This window comes from Tamandua tetradactyla, chromosome 3 (genome assembly GCF_023851605.1).
Source record: "Tamandua tetradactyla isolate mTamTet1 chromosome 3, mTamTet1.pri, whole genome shotgun sequence".
In the NCBI taxonomy this organism is placed as follows: Eukaryota; Metazoa; Chordata; class Mammalia; order Pilosa; family Myrmecophagidae; genus Tamandua; species Tamandua tetradactyla.
In genome coordinates, this window is record NC_135329.1 from 55231712 (window position 1) to 55247015 (window position 15304).

At 43.8% G+C, this 15304-nt stretch overlaps 1 protein-coding gene across 2 annotated transcripts in view; it reads left to right on the plus strand.

The window, feature by feature from the left end:
* Nucleotides 1-15304, plus strand: part of ASAP2 (ArfGAP with SH3 domain, ankyrin repeat and PH domain 2) — a 240691-nt gene that overhangs the window by 211285 nt on the left and 14102 nt on the right. For both annotated transcript variants that reach the window (XM_077153135.1, XM_077153136.1), the window contains exons 18-22: nucleotides 211-296; nucleotides 1998-2113; nucleotides 3220-3287; nucleotides 9060-9173; nucleotides 13688-13940. In XM_077153135.1, the coding sequence (XP_077009250.1) occupies nucleotides 211-296; nucleotides 1998-2113; nucleotides 3220-3287; nucleotides 9060-9173; nucleotides 13688-13940 (637 nt within the window). The remainder of the gene's footprint in view (nucleotides 1-210; nucleotides 297-1997; nucleotides 2114-3219; nucleotides 3288-9059; nucleotides 9174-13687; nucleotides 13941-15304) is intronic.

A 15304-nucleotide genomic window follows, 5' to 3' on the forward strand; every position in this document is an offset into this window, starting at 1 on the left:
AGAAGTTCTTGAGCAAGGAGCAGTCTCTAAAATGCATGTTTCTAAGGACAATGAGTTTGCCACAGAAATTGAAGGGTCACCCTAGATCCTAGATACAAGAGTTTTGAAGGAACAGATAAAGGCATTTGGAAGAAATATATATAATTTTATATGGGTTGGATACAAAATTGAATGCTAGCATTGGAATTTTGGAATATTTTTGGTTTACAGGAGCCAGATGAAACTGCCCTCCATCTTGCCGTCAGATCTGTGGATCGAACATCTCTCCACATTGTTGACTTCCTGGTTCAGAACAGGTAGGTGCTGTAAAATTAAGGAGAGGCATTTATTTTTGTCGCTTGGTATTTCTGAAGAAGGAATCAGATGCTGCCTCATTGCTTCAGTTGTGTTGCCAAGATGCTTGAATTCTTCCAGGTCTAAATGTGAACTATGGGACAGAAAAAGTGCTGCCGGGTGTGGAGTGCTTCATGGCAATGCTAAAAAAAGCCCTGGAATGTGAGAACAGAAAGTGGCATCTGAAAGATCCAACTTCTGGTGTCTGGGACCAGGAGCAACCCCTCGTAGCCTTGATTGCCGAATTCTAAGCCACCATCTGTGCAGAGGTCCCTTGTGCAGTCTCAGAGCCAAGCAGAGGGCTCTACGCAGTCATGAGATGTTTGAGGAAAGTAGAATCCACACTTTCACCACTGGCCTAAGCTAGAGATTATAAATGAGAACAGTGGATTGTGTGTACTTGTTAGAAATTAGAATCCCCTTTACTAAGAATGTGCATACGCCTTGTGCCCTACATTTTAAAGTGTGCTCCTTTGCTCTTTAATGTTCCCTGTCTGGCAGCCATGGTCAGACTTCAAAACTTCAAAATGTATGTTGATTCCCTGACCATGTTTTGGGTTTGAGTGTTGGGGGCAGAAATGCTGGCTAAAAAGCATAAAAACTGATCCAGAAGCAATGGAATATGTTGTATCCTCTGCCTGTCCTTGCCGTTCTGGGAGGAGGAGTAAGGAAACGGTAAGGACAGCCCAAGCCCTGCGGCTGCTTCCTGAGGAGGTGGGATCAGCTGAGCTCTTGGTGGCAGCCTGCCAGATGACCTTTGACAGAGCCTAATGCCAGCCTCACACCTGGAGTGTAGCGGGGGCTTAATAAATGTTCCACTAACTAGCTGAGTGATGCCATTCTCCCACAGTGCCCCCGTTCTCAAGGGGCAGCAGAAGGACAATCCTACTTTCTTTTCTTCCAGAATGGAAGGATGGCAAGAGGAGAGGAGAGAGTAGAAAACGGGGCTCTTTTTTCACATTGAAAACATTGCTGATTTTCCCGTGGGAGCAGTGGTTATTAAGCTCTCTTCTATCCCATCCTCCTCAGAATGTGACAGATGCCTTAGTTACAGGGCTGCCTGCTCTACTGTCAAATTGGATGTCTTGTCCCTTGTCTGAGGAATAGAAGCACCTCCTTTGAATGACATAGTCCTACTTTAAATGGAAAGAATTTTTGACAGTCTTGTCAAGATTTCCCTCTTCACCTGTTCTCAGAGGGCATTCCTAGGGCAACCAGGAACTATGGACCTTGGAAAAGGAGTTTTTTCCCTTCCTGGCAAGAGTGTCAAGGAATAAAATGGAATAAAAACTCAGTCTCCTGTCCTTCTGTGGGACAGGATGGGTGAGTCATGCAGATGTCCTGATGTCCCACCTCCTGTATGTCACCCATACAGGGACACTGCAGCCTCAGCTTTCAGGCATTGATGTAAAGTGGGAGGAGGGCCAGGAGGCCCGGCAGGCACAGCTGCCGTCTCTGCCACCGTACTGTTCTTTCCCTCACTGCCTTTTGCCAAGATGTCTTCATCCACACAGGCAGGAGTAGCATTGCATCTTACCCACCTCTCGTGTATTCTTATTGCTTACTCCCTCCCCAGGTCACACTTTCTGAGTCTCCTCCCAAGGCAATCTCTCATCCTCCACCCTGTGACTCATTCTCTTTTCTCTGTACTTTTTCTTGGCCAGTGGGAACCTGGACAAACAGACCGGGAAAGGTAGCACGGCCTTGCACTACTGTTGCCTGACTGACAACGCCGAGTGCCTCAAACTCCTCCTCCGGGGAAAGGCCTCCATTGAAATAGGTAAACGGGTACTGGGGGTACAGGGCAGGGCTGCAGGTTTGCTCTCTGTTTCTGCGTGCAGTTCTTGCACTTTTGGAAAACATCTACATTCTTGGGGATCCTCCTGTCTGAGCCAAGTAGAAGTAAAACTTGACCTCTTAAAAAAAAAAAGAGCCCCCTCTTGAATGTTCTTGAAGGCTTTTTGTGGTTTCAGTGTTCATTAGCAGTGTTCACCACCTGTTTTGCAGACTCTGATTGCATTTTACAGCCTTCTATGGATTATAAGAAAGGTAAAGGATAGGCCCTGAAGTTATCAGTGATGATGAAGGGAATTATGGACTAAAGTTTTGGGGATTTTTACATTCAGCTCATAAACCATAAACCTTACTTACACGTAAGGTCAGCCCAACTCTACCCACTTAACTTGGGGTTTAGAAATTTACTTGTGGGAGATGCTGTTCATTGTCTTTCTCCTTTCCTTTGTATCAACTCTTCTCCAGAGAGGCCCTGGTTCTTGCTTGGCCTTCATCCATTCCTTCTGCAGGAGGAGCCCTGACCCAACTGTTACCATATTATGACAAAATTCTTTTGAAAAACCATTTATGAGAGAGTAAGGAGAGTAAGAAAAAGACACATGCCTGCTCAAGAGCCAGGTTTCTTTTTTTAAAAAAATTAATAATCAAACTTCATTGACTGAGACTTATTTAGAGAATAATACAAAATGTGCACATTTTTAGATTGCTGAAAAGGTATTCAAAGTGGATTACATTGAAATGCATGAACTAGATGAAGTGTTTCCATTAGAGATTTGTTATGAACTCCTTTATTGAGTGTCTTATAGGATATTGATTTTAATTAATTGGTTATTTGAACAGTTTTATTTTTTTTGATTAGCTCAAACTTTGTCTTTTAAAAGCTTTCCTACCATTTTTTCTCTGTAATTCTTTTCTCCCTCTACAATTACAGCACAAATTCGGCTCTGACTGGATCTTACTGGCTTTCATGGATCTTGTTTAATTTAATTTAGTACTGCTTTACTGGATTTTTTTTTTTCCTTAATTACCTCCAGCTATCAGACTTTTGCTTGTTTTTGCCATAACGTCCACCTTTCCCTACCTGACTTTCAGCTAACGAGTCAGGGGAGACACCCCTGGACATAGCCAAGCGCCTGAAGCATGAGCACTGTGAGGAGCTGGTGAGTCTTCCTATTCGTGTGGACAAGGGGAGGGGACACCCCTTCCTGGGATAATGAGGTCGCCCTGCTTGGGGAGCCCTTGAGCATTTTCTCTGAACCTTGCAGAGGTGTCGCCGAGCAGGTTGCCGTGTCCTAGGTAGGGCGAGCTAAGAATTGGTCTTCCTTGGAAAAGGTGTATGGGGAGTCTTTATAGAGAGAGTGCGGCTTTCCCACCTTGAGGTGAGACTTGGAACACAGGTGGGTTCTCTTGGTTGGACATGTTGATGGCAGCAGCACCAGCCTTGTCTGGGGTGACTGGAGCAGAGTCTTGGAGGCCTGACCCGACTGCACCTATGCACTGGTGTCACAGCCTGTTAGCTCATTGCTATACAGCACACAGAAACTGACTTTCTCATTTGTTCTCCAAACCCAAGTCATTTGGGTTGGTCTGCACCATCCTTTCCTTTCCTGTTCTGGATGAAGAGGCAGAGTGGGTCTTGGGAAGAGCCTACTGGGATCAGGCCAAGTTGGGTTTACTTGGAAAAGTCGCTCAAACTCTCTCAGGCTGTTTTTTCATTTGTAGAGTCTGTTATACCAGAAGGCAGGGTGGTTTTGAGAATTATTGTTGGACTCTATAAAGCGATGGCATAGAGTAATTACGATTAGTAGTAAGTGCTCTGTAAATGTAGAATATGTCTGTATCTGTCTTCTCTGTATCCAGGTCCTGTTCTGAGCACTTTGTATCTATCAACTTATTTAATCCTCATAACCACCTTGTGAGACACTTTCTACTATAACTCCCATTTTACAGATGAGGAAACAGGCACAGAAATGTTAATTAACTGCTCAGGGTCACACAACTACTATGTGTTTTTTCTTTTTTAAAATTTTTTAATATTTTTAAAAATGTAACAAACAGATACAAACATTCTTAACATATGATCATTCTGTTCTACATATATAATCAGTAATTCACAATATCATCACATAGTTGCATATTCATCATCATGATCATTTCTTAGAACATTTGCATCAATTCAGAAAAAGAAAAAAATTCATCATACCATACTCCTTACCCCTCCCTTTCATTGATCACTAGCATTTCAATCTACTAAATTTATTTTAACATTTATTCCCCCTATTATTTATTTTTATGCCATATGTTTTACTCGTCTGTTGATAAGGTAGATGGAAGGAGCATCAGACACAAGGTTTTCACAACCACACATTCAAATTGTGAAAGCTTTATCATTATACAATCATCTTCAAGAAACATGGTTATTGGAACACAGCTCTACATTTTCAGGCAGTTCCCTCTAGCCTCTCCATTGCGTCTTGACTAACAAGGTGATATCTATTTAATGCATAAGAATAATCTCCAGGATAACCTCTTGACTCTGTTTGGAATCTCAGCCACTGACACTTTATTTTGTCTCATTTCGCTCTTCCCCTTTTTGGTTGAGAAGGTTTTCTCAATCCCTTGGTATTGAGTCCCAGCTCATTCTAGGATTTCTGTCCCACGTTGCCAGGAAGGTCCACACCCCTGGGAGTCATGTCCCATGTAGTTAGGGGGAGGGTGGTGAGTTTGCTGTTGTGTTGGCTGGAGAGAGAGGCCACATCTGAGCAACAAAAGAGGTTCTCTTGGGGGTGACTCTTAGGCCTAATTTTAAGTAGGCTTGATCTATCCTTTGTGGGGTTATGTGTCATATGATCACACCCCAAGATTGGGGACTCAGCCTATTGCTTTGGTTGTCCCCACTGCTTGTGAGAATATCAAGAATTCTCTACTTGGGTAAGTTGAATTTTCCCCCTTTCTCACCATTCCCTCAAGGGGACTTGGCAAATACTTTTTTGCTCACTGTTCAAATCACTCTGGGATATATTGGGGCATCATTCTGGACAAACCTGCAAAATCTTATGCCCTATTCAAGGTTCCATGTACTTATGGTGTTCAATGAAGCTGTCCACATACATTATATTAGGAACTGCACTAGTCAAAATATAAATTTTGTACCAAATAAACATTTTTTGCTTTAGTCTCACATATAAGTTAAAATTTTAAAATACCAATTACCATCTATTTTTAACACCCTGCAGTAATGACATTACTTTGTTCTTCCTCATTGTATTAGTTAGGGTTCTCTAGAGAAACAGAATCAACAGGGAACACTTGCAAATATAAAATTTATAAAAGTGTCTCACGTGACCGCAGGAATGCAGAGTCCAAAATCCACAGGGCAGGCTGCGAAGCCGACGATTCCGATGGATGGCCTGGATGAACTCTGCAGGAGAGGCTCACCAGCCAAAGCAGGAATGGGACCTGTCTCCTCTGAGTCCTCCTTAAAAGGCTTCCCATGATTGGATTTAGCATCACTAATTGCAGAAGACACTCCCCTTTGGCTGATTACAAATGGAATCAGCTGTGGATGCAGCTGACGTGATCATGACCTAATCTTATGAAATGTCCTCATTGCAACAGACAGGCCAGCGCTTGCCCAATAGGATAAACAGGTACCACAACTTGGCCAAGTTGACACGTGTCCTTAACCATGACAGTCCACCCCTTGTCACCTTGGTACCTATATATATATATCGCCTTAAATCATACTTAATTTCCAAATGAAAACAAATAAGCACACATTTTTTCTTTTTCCTGACAATACTCAACTGTCCTGCATATAACTGGAAATACATTATATCTCTCCAGAATAAGGTGCAAAATCCTTGGGCAACATTCATTCTTAAACTTGATATCTTACAACTTAAATAGTATAACATGAACAAAACAGAATTACAGTCCTCATTTCTGTAACTGATCACGTGGTCGAAGTTCATATTTATCACTTCCTTCTTCCACTACCCATTCCATGTTCCCTTTCCCCTCAGCAAGCACTTCAGCTGGCCGTGGTTCTTTGCCTGGTGGGGTGACCCAAACCTTCATTCCTGAAGTTTCAGAGCCATTAGTAGTCCTGCCTGGATTGTGTTGTTGCAGTTTTCCATTGATTTTAATCACAGGGCATGGTAGTACTAATAAACGCCCCAGGGGATCTCCTGTATTCCAAGAAAACTCTTCTTTACCTCCATTATGTAGTTGCAGTCCTGCTTTCTTCTGATAGTCAGGGTCAATTACCCCAGACAATAATGTAATCCCCTTCTTGGCTTGTTGATCCAGAGGCATAAGTAGCCCAAAGTGACCAGGTGGCAATCTTAACTTCCAGTTCAGGGGTATCACTGTTGTTTCTCCTGGAGGAAGCACACTCCGTTTTGGAACTAAAACCTGTAGACCAGCAGAACTCAGGGTAGCAGGGACAGGAAGCAAAAATTTTCCTAGTGGATCACTAGGGGTAATAGTGAGTGGTACTAGGCCCATTTCCACCCCTTGGTTCCTGGACCCATGGATCCTGGCTATGGGAGAAACAGCACCATACAGTGGGCACTGATTCAGAGCATACACAACTTCCTGGAGAACATTACCCCAGCCTTTCAAGTTTTTGCCACCTAGTTGGCACCGTGATTGAGTTTTCAAAAGGCCATTCCACCGTTCTATCAATCCAACTGCTTCTGGATGATGGGGAACATCGTAAGACCAGAGAATTCCATGAGCATGCGCCCATTCCTGCACTTCATTTGCTGTGAAGTGTGTTCCTTGATCCGAAGCAATGCTATGTGGAATACCATGACGATGGATAAGGCATTCTGTAAGCCCACGGATGGTAGTTTTGGCAGAAGCATTGCGTGCAGGGAAAGCAAACCCATATCCAGAGTATGTGTCTATTCCAGTTAGAACAAATCGCTGCCCCTTCCATGAAGGGAGTGGTCCAATGTAATCAACCTGCCACCATGTAGCTGGCTGGTCACCTCGGGGAATGGTGCCATATCGGGGGCTGAGTGTGGGTCTTTGCTGCTGGCAGATTGAGCACTCAGCAGTGGCTGTAGCCAGGTCAGCCTTGGTGAGTGGAAGTCCATGTTGCTGAGCCCATGCATAACCTCCATCCCTACCACCATGACCACTTTGTTCATGAGCCCATTGGGCAATGACAGGAGTTGCTGGGGAAAGAGGCTGACTTGTATCCACAGAACGAGTCATCTTATCCACTTGATTATTAAAATCTTCCTCTGCAGAAGTCACCCTCTGGTGTGCATTCACATGGGACACAAATATCTTCATGTTTTTAGCCCATTCAGAAAGGTCTATCCACGTACTTCTTCCCCAGACCTCTTTGTCACCAATTTTCCAATTATGGTCTTTCCAAGTCCCTGACCATCCAGCCAAACCATTAGCGACAGCCCATGAGTCAGTATACAAACGCACCTCTGGCCAGTTTTCCTTCCAAGCAAAATGAACAACCAGGTGCACTGCTCAAAGTTCTGCCCACTGGGAGGATTTCCCCTCACCACTGTCCTTCAAGGACACCCCAGAAAGGGGTTGCAATGCTGCAGCTGTCCACTTTTGGGTGGTACCTGCATATCGTGCTGTACCTGTAATCTGTAAACCAGGCCCGAGTTTTCTCTTCCTCAGTCAATTCAAATGTGTTAGATTCAGTTGTCAACTTGGCCAGGTGAGCATACCTAGTTCTGTTGCTGTGGACACAAGCCACAACACAAGATGAGGTACGTGAACCTCATCTGTTGCTAATTACATCTGCAGTTGGCTAAGAGGCGTATCTGCTGCAATGAGTGATGTTTGACTTAATTGGCTGGTGCTTAAATGAGAGAACACAATGTAGCACAGCCTAGCAGCTTGGCATTCCTCATCTCAGCACTTGCAGCTCAGCCCAGGCCTTTGGAGATGCAGAAAAAAGTCACCCCGGGGAAAGTTGTTGGAACCCAGGGGCCTGGAAAGATGATGACCAGCAGAGACCATCCTGTGCCTTCCACGTAAGAAAGAACCTCAGTGGAAAGTTAGCTGCCTTTCCTCTGAAGAACCAACAAAATAAATCCCCTTTTATTAAAAGCCAATCCGTCTCTGGTGTGTTGCATTCTGGCAGCTAGCAAACTAGAACACTCATGCAAAAACATTTTTAAATTTGTACATTTAGTCAGTATCATTGTACACTGTAGGCATTCCTAGATTATACCATCTCAGTCTTTATTGTCTGTCTTTCTTTCTGATTTTAATTGTGCCCCCAGCCCTCCTCCCTCTGTCATTCCACAACTACTATTTGGGTAGGGAGATTAGCCCAATTAAAACATCTGCTGTATGTAATGAATGAACTTCTCTCCTGAGCATATACAGTGGACCTAGCTATCTACCTTCTTTGAGAGAATAAGAAAAGGTCATTCAAATAATTTTCTTCAAAACTCAGTTCTCTCAAATTCTTTGTGAGGATAAGAAAAGAGTCATTGAAATAATTTTCTTCAAAACTCAGTTCTGTCAAATTGGTCAGGAAATGATGGGTTAACACTTAATGGACACATTCATTCTTCTGAGGTTGACTTGGCTCCCATGTATAGTTGTCAATACCCACAAACCGATCATCGTCTAGATTTCAAATGTCCCTTGCCTATATACAGTACTTTACAGTTTACAGAGCACTTCATTGTGAATGATCAGATTTGAATTTCAAGATTACCCTATGAATTGGGTAGAGGGGGACTAATCCATCTCATCTCTTTTATAACAAGGATCCTTAGATCCAGAGATCTGAGTAAGCTTGCCTGGTACTGGAATGCAGCGCTCTGCCTTCCAAGCCAGTCCTCCCCCCCATCCTGGTTTGGATATTTTAGCGCCTACGTATTGTGCACGGCTGTGTGCGTGAGCCACGCCGCTGACGGTGCCTTTGTTCTTCTCAGCTGACTCAAGCCTTATCCGGAAGGTTTAATTCTCATGTCCACGTTGAATATGAATGGCGGCTGCTCCATGAAGATCTGGATGAGAGTGATGATGATGTGGATGAGAAATTGCAGGTTGGTGCCAGACTGCAAAATATTAAAATTAAAAGCGTTTTGAGAAGCCTTATCCAGAGCTGTATGGATCCTAACCTGTAATTATGGCAGAAAGCTAGTTTGTAGAAAAGAAAAATATAGTTTACTTTTTGTTTTCATTGATCTCAGCTCTCCCTTTCCACTACTGCCCTTTGTCTCCCAGCTCTCACACACGTTCCTTTAATGTAAAGAAATGGTTAATTATATAATCACGGCAACTGCTCACCTTTTGATGGGAAGGAAAGGTATAGGATGACCTTCAGTGCTAGTGGTTTTTAGAAGAAGCTCACTCTTATGGAATAATGTCAGAATTGATTATATTTAACTGGTTCATCATGTTTAGCTAGATGATTTTAAAAACCCAACTGAAATTATTATTAAGCGACTCAGCTCACTGAGTCCATTTCCCTCCTTTATCAGGTATGGAATTTGAAGCCTCAGGAGAAAACTTGGCTTGGCCAAAGTAAAACAGTTATTTAGAGAGAGACCTGGGACGAGAGTCAAGTCTTTTGCCTTCTAGCCAGCTTTTTGCACACAACTCTCACTGTCTTGTGTACTTTGTTGAATCCTGAGAAGACTGACACCTTCAAAGCCTTTTTAGAGCTGAGATTCAGATTTAGGTAGTTTGATGTCAAAGGCCAAACTCATAGTTGCTGCCCTGTGTATCTCCCCTTCAGCAGTGAGTTACTAGGTATGCCTGCAAAAGTGTTCCTTGTTGAAATAAGTGGGAAATGCCATGTTCAACACATTTAAATGGTTCATTTTTTTTTTAACTGTAGGGTGTGGAAAGGACATCCTATTGAGGATATATCAGGCATTTTTAAAATTTATTGGAGCCTGAAAGTTCCTTGTTTGGGAACACAACATCTATGCTTACTGATTCTTCGATTACGGAATAAGAAATGTCTTCACTGAATTAGATCCAAAACAACATCAAAGTGAGAAAAGCTGATTAAGTGTGTACTTACCTACCTTTTAAAAAAAAAAATGAGAAAGCTTGAGTCAGCTTAGCTCAAATTGTCTCTTCATAAGCAGAGCTTATAAAATTTCACGTTCCCATTTTATGAGCAGTAGATAAAGGAAGTGGCATAACTCAAGTAAAAGCAGAAAGTAACGGCTCTGGTTTGTAGTCCTCAATCTCATCTGCCTCACCCGCTCTATTTCCCACAGCGTGAAGCCTTCACTGTGTGAGCACTATATGGCTGTGTGCTTCCCTGGAATCAGAAAAAAGTGTGTGATACTAGCTGTTGAGCTCTGCCCTTCCGAGCTGGGTTTGAGCCATTGGTTTGGCCAGAGCCTAGATTGGAAGGATGGTCATGTGGGTGGGAAGGAGGGCCACACCAGCTGCTCCAGTGCACCCACTGTGCTAGAGAAGGAATTGCAATTATTTTCCTATGCGACAGATGAGAATTAAGATTAGCAGGGGGTTGGGGTTAAATCACATCCCACACGAAAGGCAGGTTCAAGTCCTAGCCCCTGGTCCTGTCAGTGAGAACCCACTTGTGTGTAGGACTTTTGAAGACGTTATTAGTCGAGTTGTGCCCGTACTGGATGAGGGTGGGCATTAATCTGTATGGCTGAAGTCCTTATAAGCAAAGGGAATTGGACACAGAGAAAGCCAGAGAGAACAGCCAGAAGCTGGAAGTCAGCTGGACTTGGAAGAGAAATGAGAAGACACCATCGTGTGCACTGCTAAGGAATGGAAAAACCAAGGACTAAAGAACTCCACAGTCCCTGGAGTGAAAAAGCATCACTCTGCTGATACCTCAATTTTGGACTTCTCCTACCCTCAGAACCATGAACTAATAAATCCCTTTGTTTAAGCCAACCCCCATTGTATCATACTTGTTTTAACAGCTGGGAAACAAAGTTCTTGTTACTAGAAAGTGGGGTGCTACTATGACAAATACCTAAAAATTTGGAAACAGCTTTGGAATTGTGTAATGTGTAGAGGCCGGAAGAATCGTGAGGTGCTTGATAGAAAATGTCTAGATTGCTTTGAAGAGACTGTTGGTAGAAATACATTAAAGGTACTTCTGATCAGGCCTTAGATAAGAATGATGAATGTGTTATTTGAAATTGAAAGAAGGGTGATCTTAATATAATATGGCAGAGAACCTGGTAAACTTGTATTCTGATATGTAAAGTGGAACTTTTGAGTGATGAACTTGGCTATTTAGTTGAGGAAATTTCCAAGCTAAGTGTGGAAGGTGCAGCCTGGCTTCTCCTTGCAGCTTATAGTGAAATGTGAGAAGAAAGGGATATGCTGAGAAATGAACTCTTAAAGCACAAACACACACACACACACACACACAAAATTTGATCATTTGGAAAATTCTGAGCCTATCCAGAGAGTGCCCTAAGACTAAAGTAGCTGTATCAGGGACCTCGCTGAGCCCAGAGGGAATGGCCAGAGTACAGGGCTCCACGTGACGGTTTCAACTTAACAACCTTTTACTTGATCAGATGTGACTAGACATAGAGCCCAGTCAGCCATTTCAGTGGAAGTCAGGGTCAGAAATGCAGTTATGCACGAAGGATCTGTCTGATGGTTTGGGCCTCCCTGAACTGCGTGCAAACCTGACAGGGTTTTTCTAAAATTTGTGTGAGCAGAACCACTGAACTGAAAGAGGCAGGGAAGGGACGAATTGAGGGAAGAATGGCTTCAAGGACAGAACCGTGGAAGAAAGATATGGGCTGGGAAGATCTCATGCCAGGAGAGTGGGACCACCTCCACGTGGGGTAAGGGCTGGTCCCCCTTGTGCTTGGAGGGGAGCCTTGAGCTCTGTTGTTCAGGGAGAGTGCTGGCATCCTGGTAGTCAGAGAGGGTGAGGGCTACACCCCAGTATGTGGGAAGGCATGGCCACTGTACAAGGCTTAGAAGGTGTGGGGCTGCTGCTCGTCAGGCCCAGAGGACAAAGAATCCAGGAATGCTGGCCCTCAGGACATGAATTCTAATGGGGCTTGTCCTGCTCGGTTTTGGACTTGTTTGGGATCTGCTACCCCTATTTTTCTTCCCGTTTTTCCTTTCTGGAATGGGAACCTGTCCCGCTGTTGTACATTGGAAGCAGATAACGTATTTTTTAAATATCATAGGTCCATTAAACAGGAATTTTGCCCTAGGATAGGCCACACCTATAACAGGTTTTGAGGACACTTTGTACTTAGCATTTTTCTAAAATGGTTTAAGTCTTTTAGGATGTTGTGATGGAAGGAATGTATTTTTGCATGTGTGAATTACATGTCTTTTGCATGTCTAGAGGGTAAGCTCTTGGGGGTTGAATCATGTCCTCCACAGAAGGCTGCGCAGGTCCTGTGGTTGTGAACCCATTTGTAAGTAGGACTTTTGAAGATGTTATTAGTTAAGATTTACCCACATCCATTGAGGGTGAGCCTAAATCTGTATGGCTGAAGTCCTTATATGCAAAGGAAGATGGACACAGAGAAAGATGCCACAGGGGAATAGATAGAAGCAGGAAGTCAGTGGGACCTGAAAGAGAAAGGAGAAGACACTGCCCTGTGCATTGTCATATGATAGTAAAAGCAAGGACAAAAGATTGCTGGCAACCATCCCCAGAATGCCACATCTTTGGAGAGGAAAGCATTGCCTTACTGACGCCTCAATTTTGGAATTATCCTGGCCTCAAAACCAGGAGACAATAAATTTCCTTTGTTTAAGCCAACATTGTATGGTATTAATTTTAGCAGCTGGGAAACTAAAACACAGGTTTAAGAATTTGTGCAAGGCCACCACGGTTATTATCATGAAGCAGACATTTGAAATGAGTCAGATCCAAGTTACTTGAGTCATGAGTCCATGCATGAGTTTTACACAATAGCACATGGCCTTCAGTTAGAGCAGAACTCTAGGGCCAGCGAGTAAATACCCTAGGCTTGCAAACCTAAAATATCACAGTCTTTGTTGCAACTACTCAGCTCTGCCAGGGTGATACAAAAATACCCAGACACAATCTGTAAGTGACTGGATATGGCTGTCTTCCAATAAAACTTTATTTATAAAAACAAGTGATTCTCTATGGGCCCTGGCTTGCTGGCCTGAGAGATAAATCTCAAGTCTCTTTGCTTATGGGAGAAAACATGTTCTCACCTGAATTGACCATATTGCTGTTAGAGATTTCAACTGGGTGGCCAGAGCCAGCTATACTATTCTTTTATAAAGAAAGTACGTTTATAAAAAGGAAACTGCAACAAAAATGCAGCAGGAGGTTGAGACAACTCTGTGACTAATAAGGTGAAAAAACTTAGGTTTTAAATCCTTTACCAGATGGAACATTATAACTTGTACATCATGGTTTTTTGGCTTGTGTGTGTTTCTTAAATCTTACGACTCTTTTACCACAGTGCAGAGCTAAAATGGTATGCATGACTACATAGGTGTGGTCTACATGAAGTATTCACCACCAGATTGAAAGTTATAACCAAAACGTACACGTATCTCTAACTCACAAACCTCTGCTCCGACATTCCTTCTGCAGCCTAGTCCCAATCGACGAGAAGACCGGCCTGTCAGCTTCTATCAGCTGGGGTCTAACCAGCTTCAGTCTAATGCTGCGTCCTTGGCCAGAGATGCTGCAAACCTTGCCAAGGACAAGCAGAGAAGTTTTGTGCCTAGCATCCTGCAGAATGAGACATATGGCACCCTCCTGAGCGGCAGCCCACCACCCACCCAGCCGGCAGCTCCCAGCACCACCAGTGCCCCCCCATTACCTCCACGGAATGTTGGCAAAGGTACTAAACTGTTAGCAGCTCCTTGCTAACGTGGGAATGGTTTTGCGTGTTTTTTTTTGCTTTAGAAGTTTACTGTTGCTTTGTCCCCAATGAGATGACATTTGGGCCAGTATCAAATATTTCTTTTTCATTTGGAATCTTTTGTTTTGTAGTTATTTTCTTTCCTAAAGAAATTCTGAGAGTCTTATGATGTCAAACAGTGGTAGCATATCTGGACTTTACTCTCATTCTCGGCCGAGGTGCTATGTGCACACATGATTTGGTTCATCTGCCAGAGTGGCCCCCAGGAGGGAGGGGCCAGTTCTTCAGCCTGATAGCCACAAGAACGTGCCTCTCACCCTTCTTTCTGTTTTGTTTCTCTTTAATTTTCACCACTCACTAGCCCTCCGTTTACCTTTATTCTCTCCTTTTTATTCCTCCCCAGCCTGCACTCTGGTCCACCTTGTGGCACCGTCCTGTATTTCTTACCTTTATGATCCCCATATAATCAAAGATAAAAAAAAGATACTAATTTTTGGAATGAGGCTCAGCCTCATTATAAAAATGCCTGATAGTCTCTGAGGGTGTTGTCCAATGCTTAGGGTGCTATTCAGTGTTGAAAATATTCTACATTTACCTCATCTGGTCTGTCACAGCACATGGTATTTTTTTCATGTTTTTATTTTTATTAAAACCCCCCAAAGTTCAGTAATTTGCCCAGTTCCTAAGACCAGTTGGCCACGCTGCTCCTTGAATGCATGTCTAACCTGTGACTGCCTCCACTCTGGGATAGGGTTGCCAGTCACAGCCCTTCGATTGCCACAGAGGTCCGCTGTGAAGAAGGTACTTCTTATGCTTTGTGGGGGAAGGGCAAAAAAAGACAAGAGTCTCCACAGCTTACGGTATCTGTGTGCTCGGGCTGCTGTGAGGAATGGAGCCCACGTCACGGAAATAAGTTCCAGGATGTTTCTGTAGTAGCTGATATCCTGGGAAGGGCAGGTATAGGGGAGGGATGGAGGCGAATGGCCAGAAGACCTAGTTTGTAGGGTTTAGCCCTGTGACAGCATCCCACTGCACTGCGTGAGCACTCAGCAATGTGATGGGGCCATGCCTCCCCATGCTGCCCTGGGCTTCTCATATCCCTCCACGTAGCTCTCCCTGCTCACTTAGGGAGGCCTAGAGGACCGTAGAGGAACCTGTTTTCTCTGTCCCTGAATCATGCCCCCTGAGAGCACACCCTCTATAGGCAGGCATTGCCCTAGACAAGACCCAGAAACCAGCTCTCACCACAGAGCCCAGCTTGTGTGCCCTGTATCTCATATCCCGGACAAAGTCTGAGCCTGAGTTTGTTTGGGATGTCCTGAACAAGTAGAGAGGTTCCAAAA